Raw genomic sequence first — 16,554 nt, forward strand, 5'->3', positions numbered from 1 at the left:
CTTGACCAGGATGGCTGCGATGAATTACCAGCCAAAGATCCTATCGAGCAAATGCCATTAGCACACGGACACCGAACGCAGCAGCTACACTCACTCCTCGTGCAGCTCAACGCCATTGACAGCCCGGCGCCGCTCGCCATCCAATCGCCGGACGACCTGACCGGCCTGTTCTCCCAGCGCGACGGGGCCGCACACGCCCACGACGACACCCGTGAGAAGGTCCTGCACGCCGCCCGACGCGACGGTACGGTCTACCACGCCCTCGAGGACCTTCTGGAGGCGCGGGCGGCCGGGTGAGAGGGTCACGCCCTGCGGGAGCCGCTCGAACGCCTTCATCGCCTCGTCGGACGTGATCGCCCGCGTGTAGTGCACGGAGATGCGAAGGGTCGTGTGTGTCCCCTGCGCCTCCGCGAGCATGTTGCCGAATATCGGGAGGAAGGGGAACAACGCGGCTGTGCCAACGGGTCTGAGTTGCGAGGGTGGGGGAGATAGAGCGGACGTTACTCACCCGGGTCGGTGATAGACCAGACGAGCTCGACGACGCGCGTGCGACTTGCGCTCTCCGCGCCCTTCGTTACAAGCTCTTGTGCCGTCGACAGCGCGTAGGTGATCCCGCTACCGCCAGCGACGAGCATGGCGCCCGAGAAGCTGGTCACAATCGCGTGGCCAGGTCCGCCTATAGAACGCAGTCAGCGACAAATAATAATGAAAGATGGTAGGAAAGCATTCTCATGCAACACATACCGTATGGGCCATTCAGCATGACCTTGATGCTCCGGGTTGGGCCGCGCACTTCGCGGTACTCCGTACGCTGGGCAACATCGTACAGCTTGGTGGTCCAATCTCCCGCCTTCTTGACCATTACAACGAGGCCATCTTCGTTGGGGTGCTGCATACACGAGGTGGAAAACGGTGCGATAAGCTCGGGATCGTGATGACAACGGCGGAGATGGACTGCGCACCTTGCTCACGCTCGCGATAGTGAAAGGGTGGCTCTCTGTCCAGCCCAGAAGGCCCATGCCAGTGGACAGGACGCGGAGACGGACATGCTGGCCCGCGCGCCACCCTGCGTTGACGGAAGGGACTTCGATGCGGGTCATCCCGAGCTCCGGGATCGGCCGGAGCTGCGCGGTAACAATACGTGTTTGAACCAGTCGCAGGACGCGGTCGACTCCGTAGAAGGCCGCTACGATCGCAACGTAGGGAATGTCGAAATCCTCGTGGTAATACAGCTGTGAGACACGTTGTTAGGGCCCGTCGAGTGCGTCTCAAACCGTAGCAATACTCACAGCAACGAGTAAGACAATGGCCGCGATGATATGCGTGGTGTAAAACAGGTTGTAGTACATCTGACGCACGCCGCTCAATGAGAAGAGGAAGAGGATATCCATGCAGCCCAGAGCGACGCAGCCCCATACGTGGTTCGTCTCCATATGCGCCGCAACACCGCCTTCGTTGGCCCATTTTGCGACTGAGTAGTGACGAAGTCAACAATGTTCCATACTTCATCGGACGTCTTACAGAACGAGTACTTACAGTATGCCATTGCATGCAGATTGACCACTAGGACCACGACACGCCCGACGTAGCGGTGCACCCAGTTCAGCTACAATGTGCAAGGCTTGAGCGGAGCGCTTCCTCGGAAAATAGACAAACTCACCTTCTCATATCCTTGTCCAATGAGCGTGCCAAAGACGTTGTTCTTGGTAGCCATTATATAAATGACGGGAAGCTGGCTGGTCGCGACGAACCCAAGCCGCGCCGGGCTCGTGAACAGGTTCACGTCGATCAAAGCCGCGTACATCATTGCAGCCATATACCCGATCATGAGGAGGACCTTCCAGAGGGAGTAACCGGGCCTGATCTTCGTCTCGAGGATGTTGTTAACGTATGGAAAGATGCAGGACCAAGCAGCGATGTACGTCGGCGGGTTCTTCGGCGACTCGATGCCGGTGAACGGCGTGAGGTCGATGTTGGAGTAGACAGAGACCGACCGGACTTCAGCATTCTCGTCGACGGGTTTCTCATTGTAGGACGAGCCATTGCTGCCCGCCCTGCGGGGTCGAGAAGCAGAGCGCTCAAGCGTGACCGAACGGAAGAAACACCCCGCGAACCATTGGGACAGGTGCTTGAAGCGGGCGATCGCTCTGGGCAAAGCAAGAAGAATGAAGAAGCCAGCGACGCCGATGAGAATAATGTCTATTTCGCGGAAGAAGGGAATGGGGTCCAATTCGGCAGGTTCTGCTGTAGTAGTCTTGCCCGCCGTCGCAGTGGACGAGGCATGTGCTGCAGATGCTGAAGCGGTGGCCGAAGGCATAGCGAATGAGTGGGCAGGGCGACGGAAAGCGAGATAGATAGAACGAAGACAACTGGGGTTCACGCCCGGCGAGAACAGAAGAAAGAAGACTGAACACCTGCAAGGTTTTCAGCGTTGCCCAAGAGCCGGTATGAGGACGATGACGAGCCTTATATACTGCTGCCCGGCCTACGCGACCACTCAGATTCGGAGTTTTAGCGTCGAATCACATTGGCTCCCCTGCAGCTTCGCAACGGTATCAAATCACTACCTCCTCTAAGACTGCCGTTAGCTGCCAATAATTCCTGTGTGAACTTGTTCAGCCCCGCGCGTATTATTAGAACAAGCGCCCACGTACGATGGCCAGCAACAGATCCATTCGACAACGGCGTCCACAGACGAAGGGGCTTGTAAGCACGCGTGCCAGGAACGGAGATGGTTGGTCTGGAAGTCGATGTCTTCGTGCAGGTCGGCTTGGTATTCCCACCAGTAATCTCCACTGACCACGTTGTTGCCTAAAGCGGTCGAAGTCTCTCTGTAGTAGCACTCCTCGTGCTGTCCGCACTTCACCTGAAACTTCCTTCCGTTGAGAGGGAGACATGCGTACCTGAGTACTGCTCCGCGGACTGGCGATGGAGTCACGGTCCTCGCTACCCACCGGATGCGCGCAGAGCTATGTGGCGGATCCGGAGGTGCCACAAATGACGGGATGCTGTGGCAGATCATACCCGGGCTGACACTCCGAGGACGTCGCGCATCGACCGTAGACACATGATTGACGGTATCGCGATGTAGCTGTTCAATGATCTTCTCCCGTCAATGGTGTGCGCGGCTGCGTCCGCATGCACAAGGGACCTTTCGGGAAGTACGAGAGCTTTGTGGCTGCGCGTCAGGCAAAATCAGCTCGTGTTCGGACGGAGATCTCTAGAGCAAGGCTGCTGCGGTGGCGTGAGTTAACGCGCCCGGCGAATATGCCAGAAAGACGTGCCAAGTGAACGACATGTATCCAACAAGACAAGAAGGTCAATCCGCAGTGCATCGACATTCATACCATACTCCGAATGGCGTGTCCCCGTGGTGATGAGGTTCAAGGTATGCCACAGGTCCTTCAAACAGTCAGTACTGCGATCCTCAACATGATGTGGCAAAACGTTACGTACCAGAACAGACAGAGGTCGGATATTCCGCGTGAGCTGCCGTTCACGCGGCTGTCGCTGCCTGATCTGCAGCCTCTCTGAGCTCTTGCGAAACTAACAGAGTGTGAACGCAATGCCGGATTCTACGTGCCCCAGTCCGATCATGGGTAAAGGATGTGAGAAGGCATATGAACGTCGCGGAACGAACATCACAATAAAGCCACATTGACCACGCTAAACATGCTATGGACGTGGCGCGACGAGCGTCGAGTTCATGTGGCACCGCGATGCACACGCACCATAGTCGCTGGATATGCTTTACAACGAGTTACTACCAGTGTACGCCGATAAGTAGGGATTACTCACGTTTAGCAAGCACGCGTACATCTGTAGTCGCAATGGTTCGTAGGGTACGTTGTTACTCGGCGGCCGTCAGCGCAACGGCACTGTGGGTTAATTGCAGCGACACATGTACCGCATGTTACCGAACGACTTGTGTTCGACTTGTGTTCACGAAAGGCCTACGAGGCCTACACAGGCATAATGCTAGTATCAGGCTGCATTGAATGTGTCGGACGCGAAGTAGCACTGCCAGCAGGCCCTAGCTAAGTGAACAATGAGATGAAGCATTGACCAAGCCTTGAGTCGTCTGAGAAATCCGAGTGGCGTGTGACGGTGTGGCGACCGACGTTCGGGAGGCGATACAAACTGTTATGATGCTGAATGATCGACGCATACAATATCTAAGTCGGAGCTGCTCCCATTCAACGTTCAACGTTCAACGTCGCGCCACCAGGACTGCCAGCTTGATACTGTCAATGACAACACTACTCATATTATCTACTAGCCTTCCTATGCGGCCAGCACCACACTGATCGCAGTACGAAAGATGGTGTGTTTCTGATTTCGCAAGTAGATACTGTGATTATTCGGCATAATAGCAGGAACGTGGGGCGTTATAGTAACAGTGCTACTTGCATAAGTTGCCAAAGGGGTCCGAATACTCGCCCTACCCAGGAAAATCTCAGTGTGCAAGCACTATTACTAACGAGCCGAGAATGCATACCGTACACTCTCATAGATCACTTCGCAGCGGGTCATCCAAGGGTCATCGGTCTATGGCACCACCGTCCATGCCGCCGCCTCCGGTTGCACGCCCATTCGCTCCAAATCCCACAGCCGTAGCATGCCATCGTCAGACGACGAAACGATGCGTTTTCCATCCGGCGAGAACTTCAAGTGAGTGATCTTGTCCTCATGACCGACCAAAGTGGTGAGCTGCTGCCCTGATGTCGTACTCCAGACACGTATGGAGTTGTCCTCTGCGCTGGCACAGACGCGGCTGCCATCGGATGAGAAGACCACCGCGTTGACCAGCATATCTCCGGTTTCCAAGGACAGGAGAAGCTCGCCGCCGAAGGAATCGCAGATTTTCACCGTCCCGTCGCTGGCCCCACTGAGCACTTTCTTCCCGTCAGCTGAGAACACCGCGGCCCACACGGGACCTGTATGTTCGCGCAGAGTGATGAGTTCCTCTCCGGTATCTGCGTTCCAGATGCGGGCCGTCCCATCCTCTGCGGCGGTCACGATGCGACGGTTGTCTGGTGCAAACGCGAGCGAGTAAACGACTCCCGTGTGCCCAGTCAGCTTGGAGATCTCTTGTCCATTACGCACATGCCATACGCATGCTGTGAAGTCTGCGCTTGCGGAGGCAAGTAGCCGTCCGTCGGGAGAGAAGGAAACCAGCATGACGAGTGCGTTGTGTCCATGAAGCACTGATATTGGCTGACCATTGCGTGAGTTCCACAGTCTGACCGTGCAGTCAACCGATGAAGTCGCAATGAGACTACCGTCCGGCGAGTACGCAACGAAGTAGATGTCGTTTGCATGTTCAACCAGCTCGAACCGCTTCTCGCCCGTGGATGTCGACCATACTATTGCCATCCCGTCGTCTGACCCCGAGACCAAGTCTCTACTGTCAGGCGAGAAGGCAAGGGATGAGATTGGTTGCGTGTGTCCTTCACAAGCGTGGACTCTCTGTCGATTGTTGACATTCCAGATCTCGACGAGAGAGTCGTCCGACCCGCTGGCAAGAAGACGGCTGTCTTTGGAGTATGCAAGGGCTGTTATGCCACCTGCTTGATGATCAAGCACGGCAGTCGCATCCTGCTTTCGTGACTCTGGATCTTCCGGTTGACCCATGAAATCGTCTTCTCCCGGCGCGGGTTGGTTGTTATCGTCAATATCAGGGTGTGTGGGCTCAGTAACCGTACGCTCTTTTGCCTCTTCCATAACGGGTGGATCAATCGAGTCCACAGGGTCATCCTCGAAATACAGCATTCCGACTATCAGTCTATCTCAGTATGCGCTTGTCCAAACGGGAAGCAGGACCTACGTCCGTCTTCGTTGACATCAATGACCGGGCGAACTTCGTCTAGGAACGCAATGATGTCATTTGGTATGTCGCAGCTGTGTTTCTTCCATCCATAACCCGATGTCAGTCGATAGGTGATATCTTGAAGAAATACACCTACCCTGCAAAGCCTGACGATATCGAAGTCGGTGGCGACTGCCATTGCGGCTTCCGATGCCTACAATGGCAAGTAACACAGCGTCAATGCCATGACACTCCTACCGCGTACTTCGAAAATGTACCTTCAAGATGTAGTCAAGAATGTCGTCAGCCGGATCATACGCCTTCATTCCTGCGTCAGCACAGGTGTGATACAACGACATACGATTCCGCATACCTTACGCCCAGGCAACCGTTCAACAGACTCGTCGTCCGTCATGAACGGATCCTCTTGGCTTCCCCCTTGCCCTCCCGTGGACGGATCGTCCGGCCCACGCGGAAGTTCATCGTATCCCGCCGCTCCTCTCATGACAGTCGGCCAGACCCCTAACTTGTATTTCATCTTGTAGTACTGCAAGAAGACACACTGATCCGCGTCCCAGGCCTGCGTCGGCGCGCTCGGTCCTAAATCGGGTGAGACATTGGCTGCCTCTGGATGCGCAGTTGAGCTTACCGGGATCGGGTTCGTTTCGTCTGCCACCACCACGTCCTCTCCTCCTGGGTACTGGATTGAGACTGGGCTGCAGCATATTCGACAGACGTTCCGAGGGGCCCCAGCTATACACAGGTGCTCTCGAGTTTCCGACCGTCGCGAATGCGGAGGCACTTGCATGGGCGGGTCCGTATCCACCCGTGAACGAAAATTTCGCAGATCTCCCACCCTCAACATACGATGCTACTGCCCATTGTGTAGTCTTGACGAATCCAAAGACAAACACGATGTCTTCCTTCTGCAAAGGCAAGTCGAGGTCGTCTGATGTGGCGAATGCGTACCATTCCCTGATGTTCTGCTTTAGATAGTTCATCATTCTCCGGCTGGGCAGCTGTTCGCGGTGCGCCGAGTCTTTCAGAACCAATACCGCCCCCTGCTCATCAGTACACTCAAAGGCGACGGATGCTCCAGAGTGCATGCTGTTAAGGTACGACAAAAACTTGACCAAATGCTCGCCGACCAGAAGTATAACACTCACACTTGTGCATCGATCTGCCCGCCCAGCTGCCGAATAGTCTTGCTACAGAGTGTACCTGCCACGATCGCGTCCGGCGTGTTCACCACAGAAGATCTGTCTCCTCTGATGAATGGTTGATAATTGCTAGGAACGCCATGCCCAGCGTTCAGGTCATCGTCTTGGTTCGCCATTGCGTTGAATATACGAATGAAGGCACCGTTGTCGATGTACCCGACATCGCCAATCTGCACACCCTTTGCGCAATTGGCAGGCCGAGGATCCCAGAGAGGATATCCGTGACCCAGTATCAGGAGTTGCTTCGCGTAGACATCCCAAGCAGTCAGTTCACTGCCGTGCGGTGGCATCCTACCAGTGGACCGATGAAGCGTCCCTCCGGGTCTGAGTCAAAATCTTGTCGAGTGGAAGTGGTCGAGATGGGGCGATCTATACAAAGGATGTGAGGGCGATACATGCCCCGATAAATAGGCTTCCGCAACACACGTGTAGGCAGTGTCGCCCTGTAAGTTACATCGCTTTGTAGTGCATCGCCAACGTCCACCGTGAGCGTCAGAACAAGCACCTGACCAATGGAAACTCGTGTATGTTACTGTACATATGTGGACCAGTGTCCCACGCAGCTTTCCGCGATGGGCTGTGGCCTGTGTTACTGTGTAATCATGGCTGAATCACCACACAAACTTGTCTAGTTTCATAAGACGATTGTCTCGACAAAAACCAACCAACGCGCGGGGAGGATGAAACTGTTATGTTCATAGTTCCAGGTGAAGGCACGATGGGGCCCTCTTTCACAGATGTACTGTGATTATAGCCGACATACGGTATGTATGTCACTCACCAGCTAAGTCGGATAGGTGGCGAACGCATGCATTCAAGTGGACGGCGCATCTTCAAATGTGCACATATTACACGACCTACGAAGCGAGTAGGTGTTTTGGAAAGCCAGGTGTGTAGTCTTACAGAATGTCGTGGGTAAAGCCATCATCTCAACTTGACACACGTCCTCAGTAGAACACGAGCATCCTCAGCTCGATGGATTCCCTGAATGGCGCATCCTTCGGCGTGCTCGGGTCATTGAACGCAGTATGCGGGGTGAACAGCGCAGTCTTCCCGTCGTCCTGAGAGTCAAAACTTCACGCATGATACGCGTCGCATCAGCCCTGCTTGCGGAGCACACAACACAAAACACCCACCACTTGATCAAGACGAACTCGTCCGGCCGCATGGCTCGCAGATAGTTCCACTTCTGCTTGGGTGAATAGCGCACGCCGTACGTCTGACCCTCTCGGTCCGGATAGCGCAGCGCGACGGGCACCACATCCTTCGCGCGGTCGATGCTCCGGCAGTCGCAGAGCGCGAGCGGCCAGTCCAAGGCAGGGTGCTCCAGCGGGCGCCACAAGTTCAGAATCTGGAAGCGTTTCTGGAGGAGAGCAGGAACGTCTGCGGCTGGGAGATGTCGGTGCACGCGCTCGACGGCAGATTGCGGGGTCTGGTCGACGTGCACTTGCGGGACGGGTTGGCGCTTAGTCGGTGCATCATCGCGCTCTCCAGGACGACGACGACGTATGGCTACGCAGTCAAGTCAGTACGAGCGATGAAGCGAGCTAGGGGAAGACGAACTGTGGTCGAAGGGTACGACATGACTGGCACCAGTCAAGAGCTTGATGAGCGCCACGCTCTCCGTGTAGTACTGCTCCCTGATTTCCCGCTCGTCCGTGAACGATGTGTGATCGGGCGCACCCGTGTAGAACTGGAAGCCCGCAGTATCGAGCTTCATCGCATGCTCGCGCCCTCTGATGTCCTCAATCTCGACTTGGTGCTCCTGGGGTACCCAGTTGCCCATCCGCCCAGCCGCGTCCATGTTCACTAGCGTGTATGGGGCGGACCCGTCCGGCGGCGGAGAGTAGAACATCAGGCCGGCCTTGACCGTCCTCGGGGATAACGGAGGTTTTGCTGTCGATGCGGCATCGCGCAAGGGTCTTGATGTGTGTAGGGGTCGGTACGTCGGAACCTGAAGTCCCACCCACAACGGCTACTCTACGGGTTCGTCACTCAGGCTCCAGAGGCTATGAACAGGATAATTTACCTTGATTGCAGGTAGGCTAGCGCTTGGCCAGGCGTGAATGCAGTTAGTCGCCAGCCTGAGTGGTCTCGCGAGGTACATGGCGCGTAAGTGGGGGATGCAGCTGCTAAGCTCGAGCAATAAGAGGTTGAACAAGGATAAGTAGATCGCTTGGGTACTCACCCGTCCTTCACGTTGTCGAGACGTTAGCAATGACGTCGACCAGAGGCGCAAGTATCCACCCTAGTCAGCACGAAGCTATTGTGCTTTGTCAGATTGCAGGGTGTTCTCGGCAACATACGCTGGAGTAGAGGGCTCCGTCACGGAGCACGCGCACCATAGACATCATTGAGACAGGTGGCCAGAGAGCTGCAAGGTCGCAGCGCGGCAGAAGGTCATTATTATACATGACACCCGCAAACTGCAGACTCGCACAGCAGTATAGTACTGGCGTGATTGGTCGTGAGCATGTACAGTGCATGACTGCAAGAGCAAGGTTTGGTAGTAAGTAGGTGCAATAGTAACTCGTCTAAAGCAGATATCAGTTCCAGTGAGTTCATTTGCATCTGTTTGGTCTGGCGCCTCACGGTGACTTCCTCCTCCTCCTCCTCCTATCATTAGTAGTGCTACTTATCGAACTTGTTGATTCCCTGCCGCCCCGCTCGTTGAATTCGGAGTTCTTCCACCGTGACGCCGACACTCCAACAAATGTACCCCTCATCTCCGCCAGCAAAGTGACACGGCCATTCAATTTCACTCAGCAGAAGGCGTCTGAGGAACCATCCTTCAGGGTGAGGTGTCACTAGTACTGAGCGCTGCCACGTATGGCATTGTACGGCCTCGCCGCCTCGCCGCGTCCCGCTTACCCTGTTTTCGTCCCCAGTTTGCTCCCAGCCGAAGGGAATCGCACCCTCCACCGCACTCGGGAGCAGCTTACACCTCAGAACGGGACGTCTTTAGGCGCGATTAACTATAGAGGGCTGGGAGGACATTGTACTATTCCTTCTGTGAGTCTGTGATCCTGTTACATCGCTATGCATCGCCGATGGTCCTACCCCCGTTCTGATGCTCACGCTACAGCCCATCGTCAGGGGTTGTACGCGCCGATATGATCACCGCGACCGAAAACGACATCGTATACTGGTCATCTCGTGATAAATCACGGAGGCACTCGATCTCCTTCGTACCGCATGAAACGGCGACGCTATCGGGCTCATTGGCGCGGACGCTGTCGGATCGCATCCCTCTCGAGGTTGTCGAGAGGATCATTGACCGCATGGAGTGGGCCACGCTACTCACTGCGGTGAGGGTCTCTCGGGCATGGTATCCCCGCGCCATGTACGATCTCTATCTTGCTATTGAGATCCGATCACGCACAAGCTTCAAGCTGCTGGAGAGACTGCTGCGCACATCGCCTCCCATTAAGCGATGGCTCGCATCCACGTACTCCCTTACTATCGGTTACGACAGGCCCCCTTACATCAATGTCGCCCCCATCGTCCTCGCCCGTGCAATGCCAGATCTACGCGAGATGGTCTTTCTCTGGGTTTCATTGGACCATCCCATACACCCGGTGTTCTACTCCGCTCTCTCGCATTTCCGTCACCTCACGGCATTACGTCTGCTTCAGGTTCGTCTAAGGAACAGCAATCAGTTGCAACAAATTCTTGGTGCCTTTCCGCGCCTGACGGAGCTCGTCTTCAATGGCGTGAGTTTCCACAGACAGGACACGGCCACCCCACACTTCTCCCGTAACTTAAATACCGAGATGGCCCTGGAATCCCTTCACGTCACAATCCGTGGGATACGTTCTCATGTCGCCTTTGAGTACATCGTTGATGCGCTCATGTGGTCGACGCTTTGCACCTCTCTTCGCAATCTGGAAGTACGCATCGTCTCTGAGGGCGATGGGCTCTGTGACGTGGAACTCGGTTGTGACGATGTCAACCGACTCCTCGGAGCAAGTGGGCCATCACTACAATCCTTTGACGCTATTTTCCTTAATCTTGGTAAGTTGAGTCGTAGTCTCCATTCGTGCTATGCTCACGAATGCATAGAATCGGCGGCGGGTGCAATCAATTTCACGAAGAATACCTCATTGCGCGACATGGAGATCACATCGAGAGTGAGGGCCAGCACACCAAGAGAATCTTGGGTACTTGACGCGGCTGTTAGCCTGCGTTCCAGCGGCCTCTCCACGGTCCGAAGCTACCACCTCAAGCATGTCAAGCTTCGGCCCATCCTCTCCTTCAATGATGACGATAGTCTTGGGCTGTATAGCCCATTCCGCGAGAGAGTCGACTCAGAGGTGCGAAGCCTGCACAACGACATGGCTCTACCGTACTATGACCTGCTGGAGAGCGCGGAAGTCGAAGTGATCATTCACTTCGAAGCCAAGAATGGTGGCAATCATGCGACAGAAGACGTCGCCATCGCCCAAGCAGTTGTTGCACAATACCGCCGCCTCTTCGAACCATGGGATGATCGCGGTATAGTCAACATATCGTGCAAGACCGTGACGCATTGGAATGACAATCCATATGAACCTGACGAGCCCGGTGCTCGCACATCATCGGAAGAACCGGTACGTTGCTCACTCACTGCCTGTCTGCACGCCGATACTCGACTCACGATGCGCATCGAGGTTGCCGACACAGCGCAAATCCATCGTACGAACTCCGAGCCAGACTTCCCGCCGCCGCTGAGGCTGGCACCACGGCGGGGCATCATTGCGAAGCGACCGGCCGACGGCAGCAATACAGCTAATCCCATATTCCCAGGCCCCTCCGCGAAAAGTGTGGACAGGCTGAGTACGTGGGACTCGGTACCACGAACGCGTTCTCATTAGCATGCTACCAGAATTGGTAGCGTCGAGAGCGAGCCAGATCGACCGGCAAATACAAGTCAACGCCGAACTGCCTGAGTAGGTTTGTTTGACGAGGGTTCTAACAACATGGAATTAGCTGTAAATGGAGCGTACTGCTGGCTCTGGCTTTCTGGCGGACCTACTAGTGTATGCTTTGCTATGTTGCCAGTGTGTGCCTGCTGTCGATCGCGTCAACGCGTACCATCCCCTGCGAGACCAATCCCGTCTGGTCAACGTCTGACGATGAGTGTACTCCAATGTGATCTTGAGTTCTTATGCTATTCCCCGCCGCGTCGCTCGCATTGCACAACAGACTTTCTCTCGAAACTTACACTGCTATGCGGATCGATGAACACAACCGGCGGTAGTGCGTGCTCTGGCCCCAATCTCCCAATCGTCAACGACCAAGAACTTCGCACAGGAAATTACTGGCTTATACAGCCATCGGGAGAAGCTGAACATCTGCTCCGTTTGCTTCTGTTTGCTTGCGCAATTGACTGACGTACGCTACAAATGTACTTTAATTCTAGTTATCAGCCACCATGCATCACCGCGCTAGTCTCATACCAAGACCCTCCACACGGCACACGTGAGGGGTTTGTGTCGAACCTATCACCCTCTATCACCGCGCTGGATATGCATACGCCTTGTCACCTATTCCGCTGCGTGAGGCTTCAGCTTCAGTTACGGTGGGTTCCCAAGTAAGTTGCAGGCAAATACTACAGGCGCACTGCATGACCGACGTGACCGTGATCTTCCATGCGCGCGCATCAAATACATTCGACTCATTAATCGACAGGGCACTGACGGGAAATGCCAGCCTGAACATCTTTCACGTTGATGCGGCCTCCTCTCCTTCGACAGTTATTTGACAGCTGTTTGACAGCTGCACGACAGCTTCACGCGCCTTGGCCATGCGTGGCCATGCACTGGGCGTCGCAGACGGTCGGCTGGTGCGCGTAGGAGGCGCTGGGGATGAGGAATAAAAGGGCCCCTTCGCTGCTCTGTTTTCCCAGCTCACTTCTCTTTCTCGGGCTCTACTACACAAGCGGGTACTGGCTGGTGAGTATTCACCAATCATCGTGTTTCTCACCTCGTTCATTGACCGCTTCGCTCTGCAGCCTTGCTTATTTCATTTCACGACTCTTCAACCTCATTTTTTACGCTCCGCGCCGTCCATCACTGCAGATAATAACCTTACATCATGCGCTTCGGAACAGCCATCTCTTTGCTTTGCGCTGTTGCGTCGGTGACGCCGCTCGCGTTCGCCGCGCCAGTCGCTTCCGACTCGTACGTGCCTTTCCGTAGGATCCTCGCACACCACCGAGCTCACTTCGTTTCGTAGGACTGACAGCTTCGAGGCTCGTGGCTTCGACGTTGAGGTCGCTGACCTCGTCGCTCGCTCCGACTTCGACGAGGCGACGAGCCTTCTCGCCCGGGCGGTCGCGGACGTGCTCAGTGCGCGGACCGACCCGCCCCCCTACGACAGGCACGACCCGATCCACGGCGCGAAGCCCAAGTACTCGAAGATTGACCCCAACCCCCCGCCCAAGTACAGCAAGAAGGATCCGCTCAAGCCTAAGAACCATTTCTTCAAGCCCAAGCCGGGCCCCTCGCGTCCGCGCGACCTGGCGGAGGTAGACGACATGTGGGCGCGGGAGGACGACGGGCTCTGGGCTCGCGAGTTCGACGACGAGCTCTGGGCGCGCGAGGACCTTGAGGAGATGTGGGCGCGCGAGGTCGCGGACGTGCTCAGTGCGCGGACCGACCCACCCCCCTACGACAGGCACGATCCGATCCACGGCGCGAAGCCCAAGTACTCGAAGATTGACCCCAACCCCCCGCCCAAGTACAGCAAGAAGGATCCGCTCAAGCCTAAGAACCATTTCTTTAAGCCCAAGCCGGGCCCTTCGCGCCCGCGCGAGCTGGTCGACACCTGGTGGTGAGCGGTCCGATGGAGGGATGGTCAAAGACTGTATGGTGCCCATTGTATCCTTGACGTGGACTCCCAGTAATGAAACTTTGTAAGTCGTGAACTCCATTTCATGTGAGCTTTGAAACACTTTTGGTGCTTGAAGGTATCATAGTAAGTACTCTTAGTCTGCGATTCTTGTGGTTCCGCAGGGGTACAGTACGTCGCTTCGCGTTCACAACACTACGTTGCGTTTCCTCCACGTTCTGTCAGTCTGCAACTGTATGCGAGCGTCGATTACCTTGCCAGTAGTGCTTGTAATACTTGACGCGCATGTGTCGCGCGATCTTCGCTACGATTAATGTCATGGTGCGCCCCCCGGCGTTCAGTAGCACTCAGCTGAGTAGTTCCGACCCCCGGTATTGCAAGTCGCTACTTCAAGTAAAATGTCTATACGATGGCCAACACGCTACAACAGGCTAGATACCCTCCCAATGTCCCATTCCACAAATACCGGCTACAACTGCGAAGGATACACAAGATGTCTTCAGAAAATCCGAAGAATAGTCCATATTATGGCCGGGCGTACACCGTGACCCAATCATGATACAGAGAGGGGCACCAATTCAGGATCACAAAGCATTGTGAGAGGCTACACCGCTGCCTACACGTTGTCAGGTTACGCCGAACGCCTATGCATAAGTGTCACGTACCGTGTGCGACGGCAGACACGCTCTCCGCGACGTATTGTCTATGCGACCACTTTCCTACGAGTCGATTGGCTACACTTGAACTTGTCGATGACGTTACCTCCGTCGCCGGCGCGTTGCTGCGGTTGGCATCCGCTTGTTTCCCAGCATTTGAGCACACTGACGTGGAGAAGACCGTTCTCAGTCGAATCAAGGCTGAAGCCGTGCAATGATCAACTCACGGTCGCGTGCTCCAACCCGCAAGGGCGCCAGAGATCCACGTAGAGGTATACCGGCTGGAGCGTTTACTGACGCCTGCCGCGAATCCGTTGAATGTCAACAAGACGCATTTCTAACGGCGACGCAAGGCTTACCTCATACGCAACTACTACATGATAATGAGCGGATGGAAGGGAAGCACCCGAGCGGACTGACCTATCAGACTTGACCTGCACCTCGAAGCATGGCGTCCGTGGGGCCAACCCGGGTCATCATCAATAGGTATATGTTCCTGGTACCTGATGGTCAGCATGGACGAAATCATATTGCACATGAACGGGGCATACGGTACGTGTCACGTCGATGTCACGTTCCAGACACGGATCCGAGGTATACACCGGTCTATGTACTTCCGCCTTGCATGTGCTACAGTCGTCGCCATTCGCAGGCGGCGGTCGGTGTGGGCCAGCTGCTGCTACTATGCGCATGGGTATCAAGAGACGACGCCTGGCAGAACAGTAGTTCACAAAGACACACTGATTTGCTGTGTATGTTCAGGACAAACCGTTATTCATCATCTTAGTTGACTCACCAGGTGGCGGGTCTGTCGGAGTCTTAGGACCATAGTGGAAGTGTGGGACTCCCTCGCCTCCTATCCGCTCCCAGGGGTCTGTCCCTGAGGGACAGTCAATGCTCTGGTAGCGGAACTTGACTGCTTCTTCGCCCGCTTGACAGAGTGCAATGGCGTACTGCGGCGCCTTGATATATCCCGTGACGAGGCGTATGTCCGACAACCGCAAATCCAAGTCCAGGGAGAGTACGAATTCGTGCCAGGTGTTGACGTAGTTCCGTACGTAGGTCGTTACGCGACGATCCGTCCGTGTCGTGTGGCGCAGTGCCCCTTGCTCAAGGACTAAGACTGCGCCCGGGCCCCGCTTCCCTGCGCACTCGAAGGTTTTATAGTTGTCGCCTCTGAAACGTATATTACTGTTAGTGATACTGGATACGACCCATGTGTGACGTCTCCCGACTCACGCATCAATTTGCTTCACCGACCCGGTGTGAAATACGCGCTTTGGTTCTATGTAATTTCTGTAACTCAACGCGGGGATGCTCCCTACGAACAGTGGGACGAATTCATCTGGGACACCACACTTCTGATTCCTCAGATCGGTCGCCGGTCTGAAAGCATTGAAAATATAGTGGAAGCTACCGTCATGGATGTAGCCAACATCGCCCAGCTCAACTTCGAGCTCATCTACCGGCCCCGACGGCTGCCACAGTGGATATCCGAGGCCGAGAGGGGAAAGCTCTGCGGCGTATGTTGCATCCAGAGAATTATACATAGACGTCGACAGCCCTGAGAGGTCGAAAGCAAAGGCTGGCATGGGCGCCAGGGACTCGAGGACTTGAGCCTCCTCGGATTCGAGAGGACCCCAGCCACCCAAGGACAGCCCGGCTCCCGCGCCGGGTCACGATGACCGGTAGCAAGTACTGTCATGATCACTGATCAGTACTTACTGTAAGCTTGTTCTGAACTTGGTTCTACAGACAGCGCCGCTCTACGCCGCGGCGCCTGGCATACACAATCGCGAACACCGACGAGGAGGGGCAGGAGGAAGGGGAAGATGTATTCATTTAGCCCCGCAACACGCGCGTACCACGCGGTGCATGCATGCCATGTCGCCGAAGTCCTTGGCTCTTGCCCTTAGTATGATATCTCGAGCTTGACTACAGCCCGTCACCGCAGTAGAGGCATTGTTCTCCAACTCGACTGCCATCTAGTAACCTGATCAGCTTGGCTGTCTCTGGCACACATCGCTATGGCCTCGGG

At 55.4% G+C, this 16,554-nt stretch overlaps 6 protein-coding genes across 6 annotated transcripts; 2 read left to right on the plus strand and 4 right to left on the minus strand.

Annotated features, from left to right (window-relative positions):
* Positions 1-24: 24 nt before the first annotated feature.
* C8Q71DRAFT_857228 (incomplete iron reductase) lies at positions 25-2,317 on the minus strand (the record flags this gene model as incomplete). The annotated part of the gene is made up of 8 exons (XM_047927387.1): positions 25-40; positions 95-452; positions 509-676; positions 745-889; positions 963-1,232; positions 1,290-1,471; positions 1,537-1,606; positions 1,661-2,317. 8 exons carry the CDS (start codon positions 2,315-2,317, stop codon positions 25-27), a joined length of 1,866 nt encoding a protein of 621 aa, XP_047780098.1.
* A 1,930-nt stretch (positions 2,318-4,247) lies between these two features.
* C8Q71DRAFT_755964 (WD40-repeat-containing domain protein) lies at positions 4,248-7,525 on the minus strand. The gene is made up of 8 exons (XM_047923568.1): positions 6,976-7,525; positions 6,459-6,916; positions 6,183-6,409; positions 6,088-6,129; positions 5,967-6,023; positions 5,828-5,909; positions 4,499-5,777; positions 4,248-4,441 (listed from the first exon to the last, which is right to left on the minus strand). Exons 1-7 carry the CDS (start codon positions 7,317-7,319, stop codon positions 4,549-4,551), a joined length of 2,439 nt encoding a protein of 812 aa, XP_047780099.1. The 5' UTR covers positions 7,320-7,525; the 3' UTR covers positions 4,248-4,441; positions 4,499-4,548.
* Positions 7,526-7,771: 246 nt separating this feature from the next.
* Positions 7,772-9,556, minus strand: C8Q71DRAFT_755967 (uncharacterized protein). The gene is made up of 6 exons (XM_047923569.1): positions 9,372-9,556; positions 9,218-9,292; positions 9,059-9,158; positions 8,593-9,004; positions 8,166-8,541; positions 7,772-8,103 (listed from the first exon to the last, which is right to left on the minus strand). The coding sequence occupies exons 3-6, from the start codon at positions 9,134-9,136 to the stop codon at positions 7,977-7,979; spliced, it is 993 nt and encodes a 330-aa protein (XP_047780100.1). The 5' UTR covers positions 9,137-9,158; positions 9,218-9,292; positions 9,372-9,556; the 3' UTR covers positions 7,772-7,976.
* Positions 9,557-9,899: 343 nt separating this feature from the next.
* On the plus strand, positions 9,900-12,238 carry C8Q71DRAFT_576532 (uncharacterized protein). Its single transcript, XM_047919468.1, has 2 exons — positions 9,900-11,043; positions 11,092-12,238. Exons 1-2 carry the CDS (start codon positions 10,143-10,145, stop codon positions 11,880-11,882), a joined length of 1,692 nt encoding a protein of 563 aa, XP_047780101.1. The 5' UTR covers positions 9,900-10,142; the 3' UTR covers positions 11,883-12,238.
* Positions 12,239-12,859: 621 nt separating this feature from the next.
* On the plus strand, positions 12,860-13,909 carry C8Q71DRAFT_755980 (uncharacterized protein; the record flags this gene model as incomplete). Its single annotated transcript, XM_047923570.1, has 4 exons — positions 12,860-12,962; positions 13,022-13,190; positions 13,246-13,477; positions 13,794-13,909. Coding segments are annotated over exons 2-4 (371 nt in total), but the record flags the coding sequence as incomplete, so codon positions are not given.
* Positions 13,910-14,231: 322 nt separating this feature from the next.
* On the minus strand, positions 14,232-16,097 carry C8Q71DRAFT_755988 (uncharacterized protein). The gene is made up of 7 exons (XM_047923571.1): positions 15,756-16,097; positions 15,313-15,692; positions 15,068-15,264; positions 14,937-15,012; positions 14,876-14,889; positions 14,526-14,816; positions 14,232-14,476 (listed from the first exon to the last, which is right to left on the minus strand). Exons 1-6 carry the CDS (start codon positions 16,064-16,066, stop codon positions 14,712-14,714), a joined length of 1,083 nt encoding a protein of 360 aa, XP_047780103.1. The 5' UTR covers positions 16,067-16,097; the 3' UTR covers positions 14,232-14,476; positions 14,526-14,711.
* Positions 16,098-16,554: the final 457 nt, after the last annotated feature.

This window comes from Rhodofomes roseus (assembly GCF_022264815.1).
Source record: "Rhodofomes roseus strain CIRM-BRFM 1785 chromosome Unknown C8Q71scaffold_8, whole genome shotgun sequence".
Taxonomy (NCBI): domain Eukaryota; kingdom Fungi; phylum Basidiomycota; class Agaricomycetes; order Polyporales; family Fomitopsidaceae; genus Rhodofomes; species Rhodofomes roseus.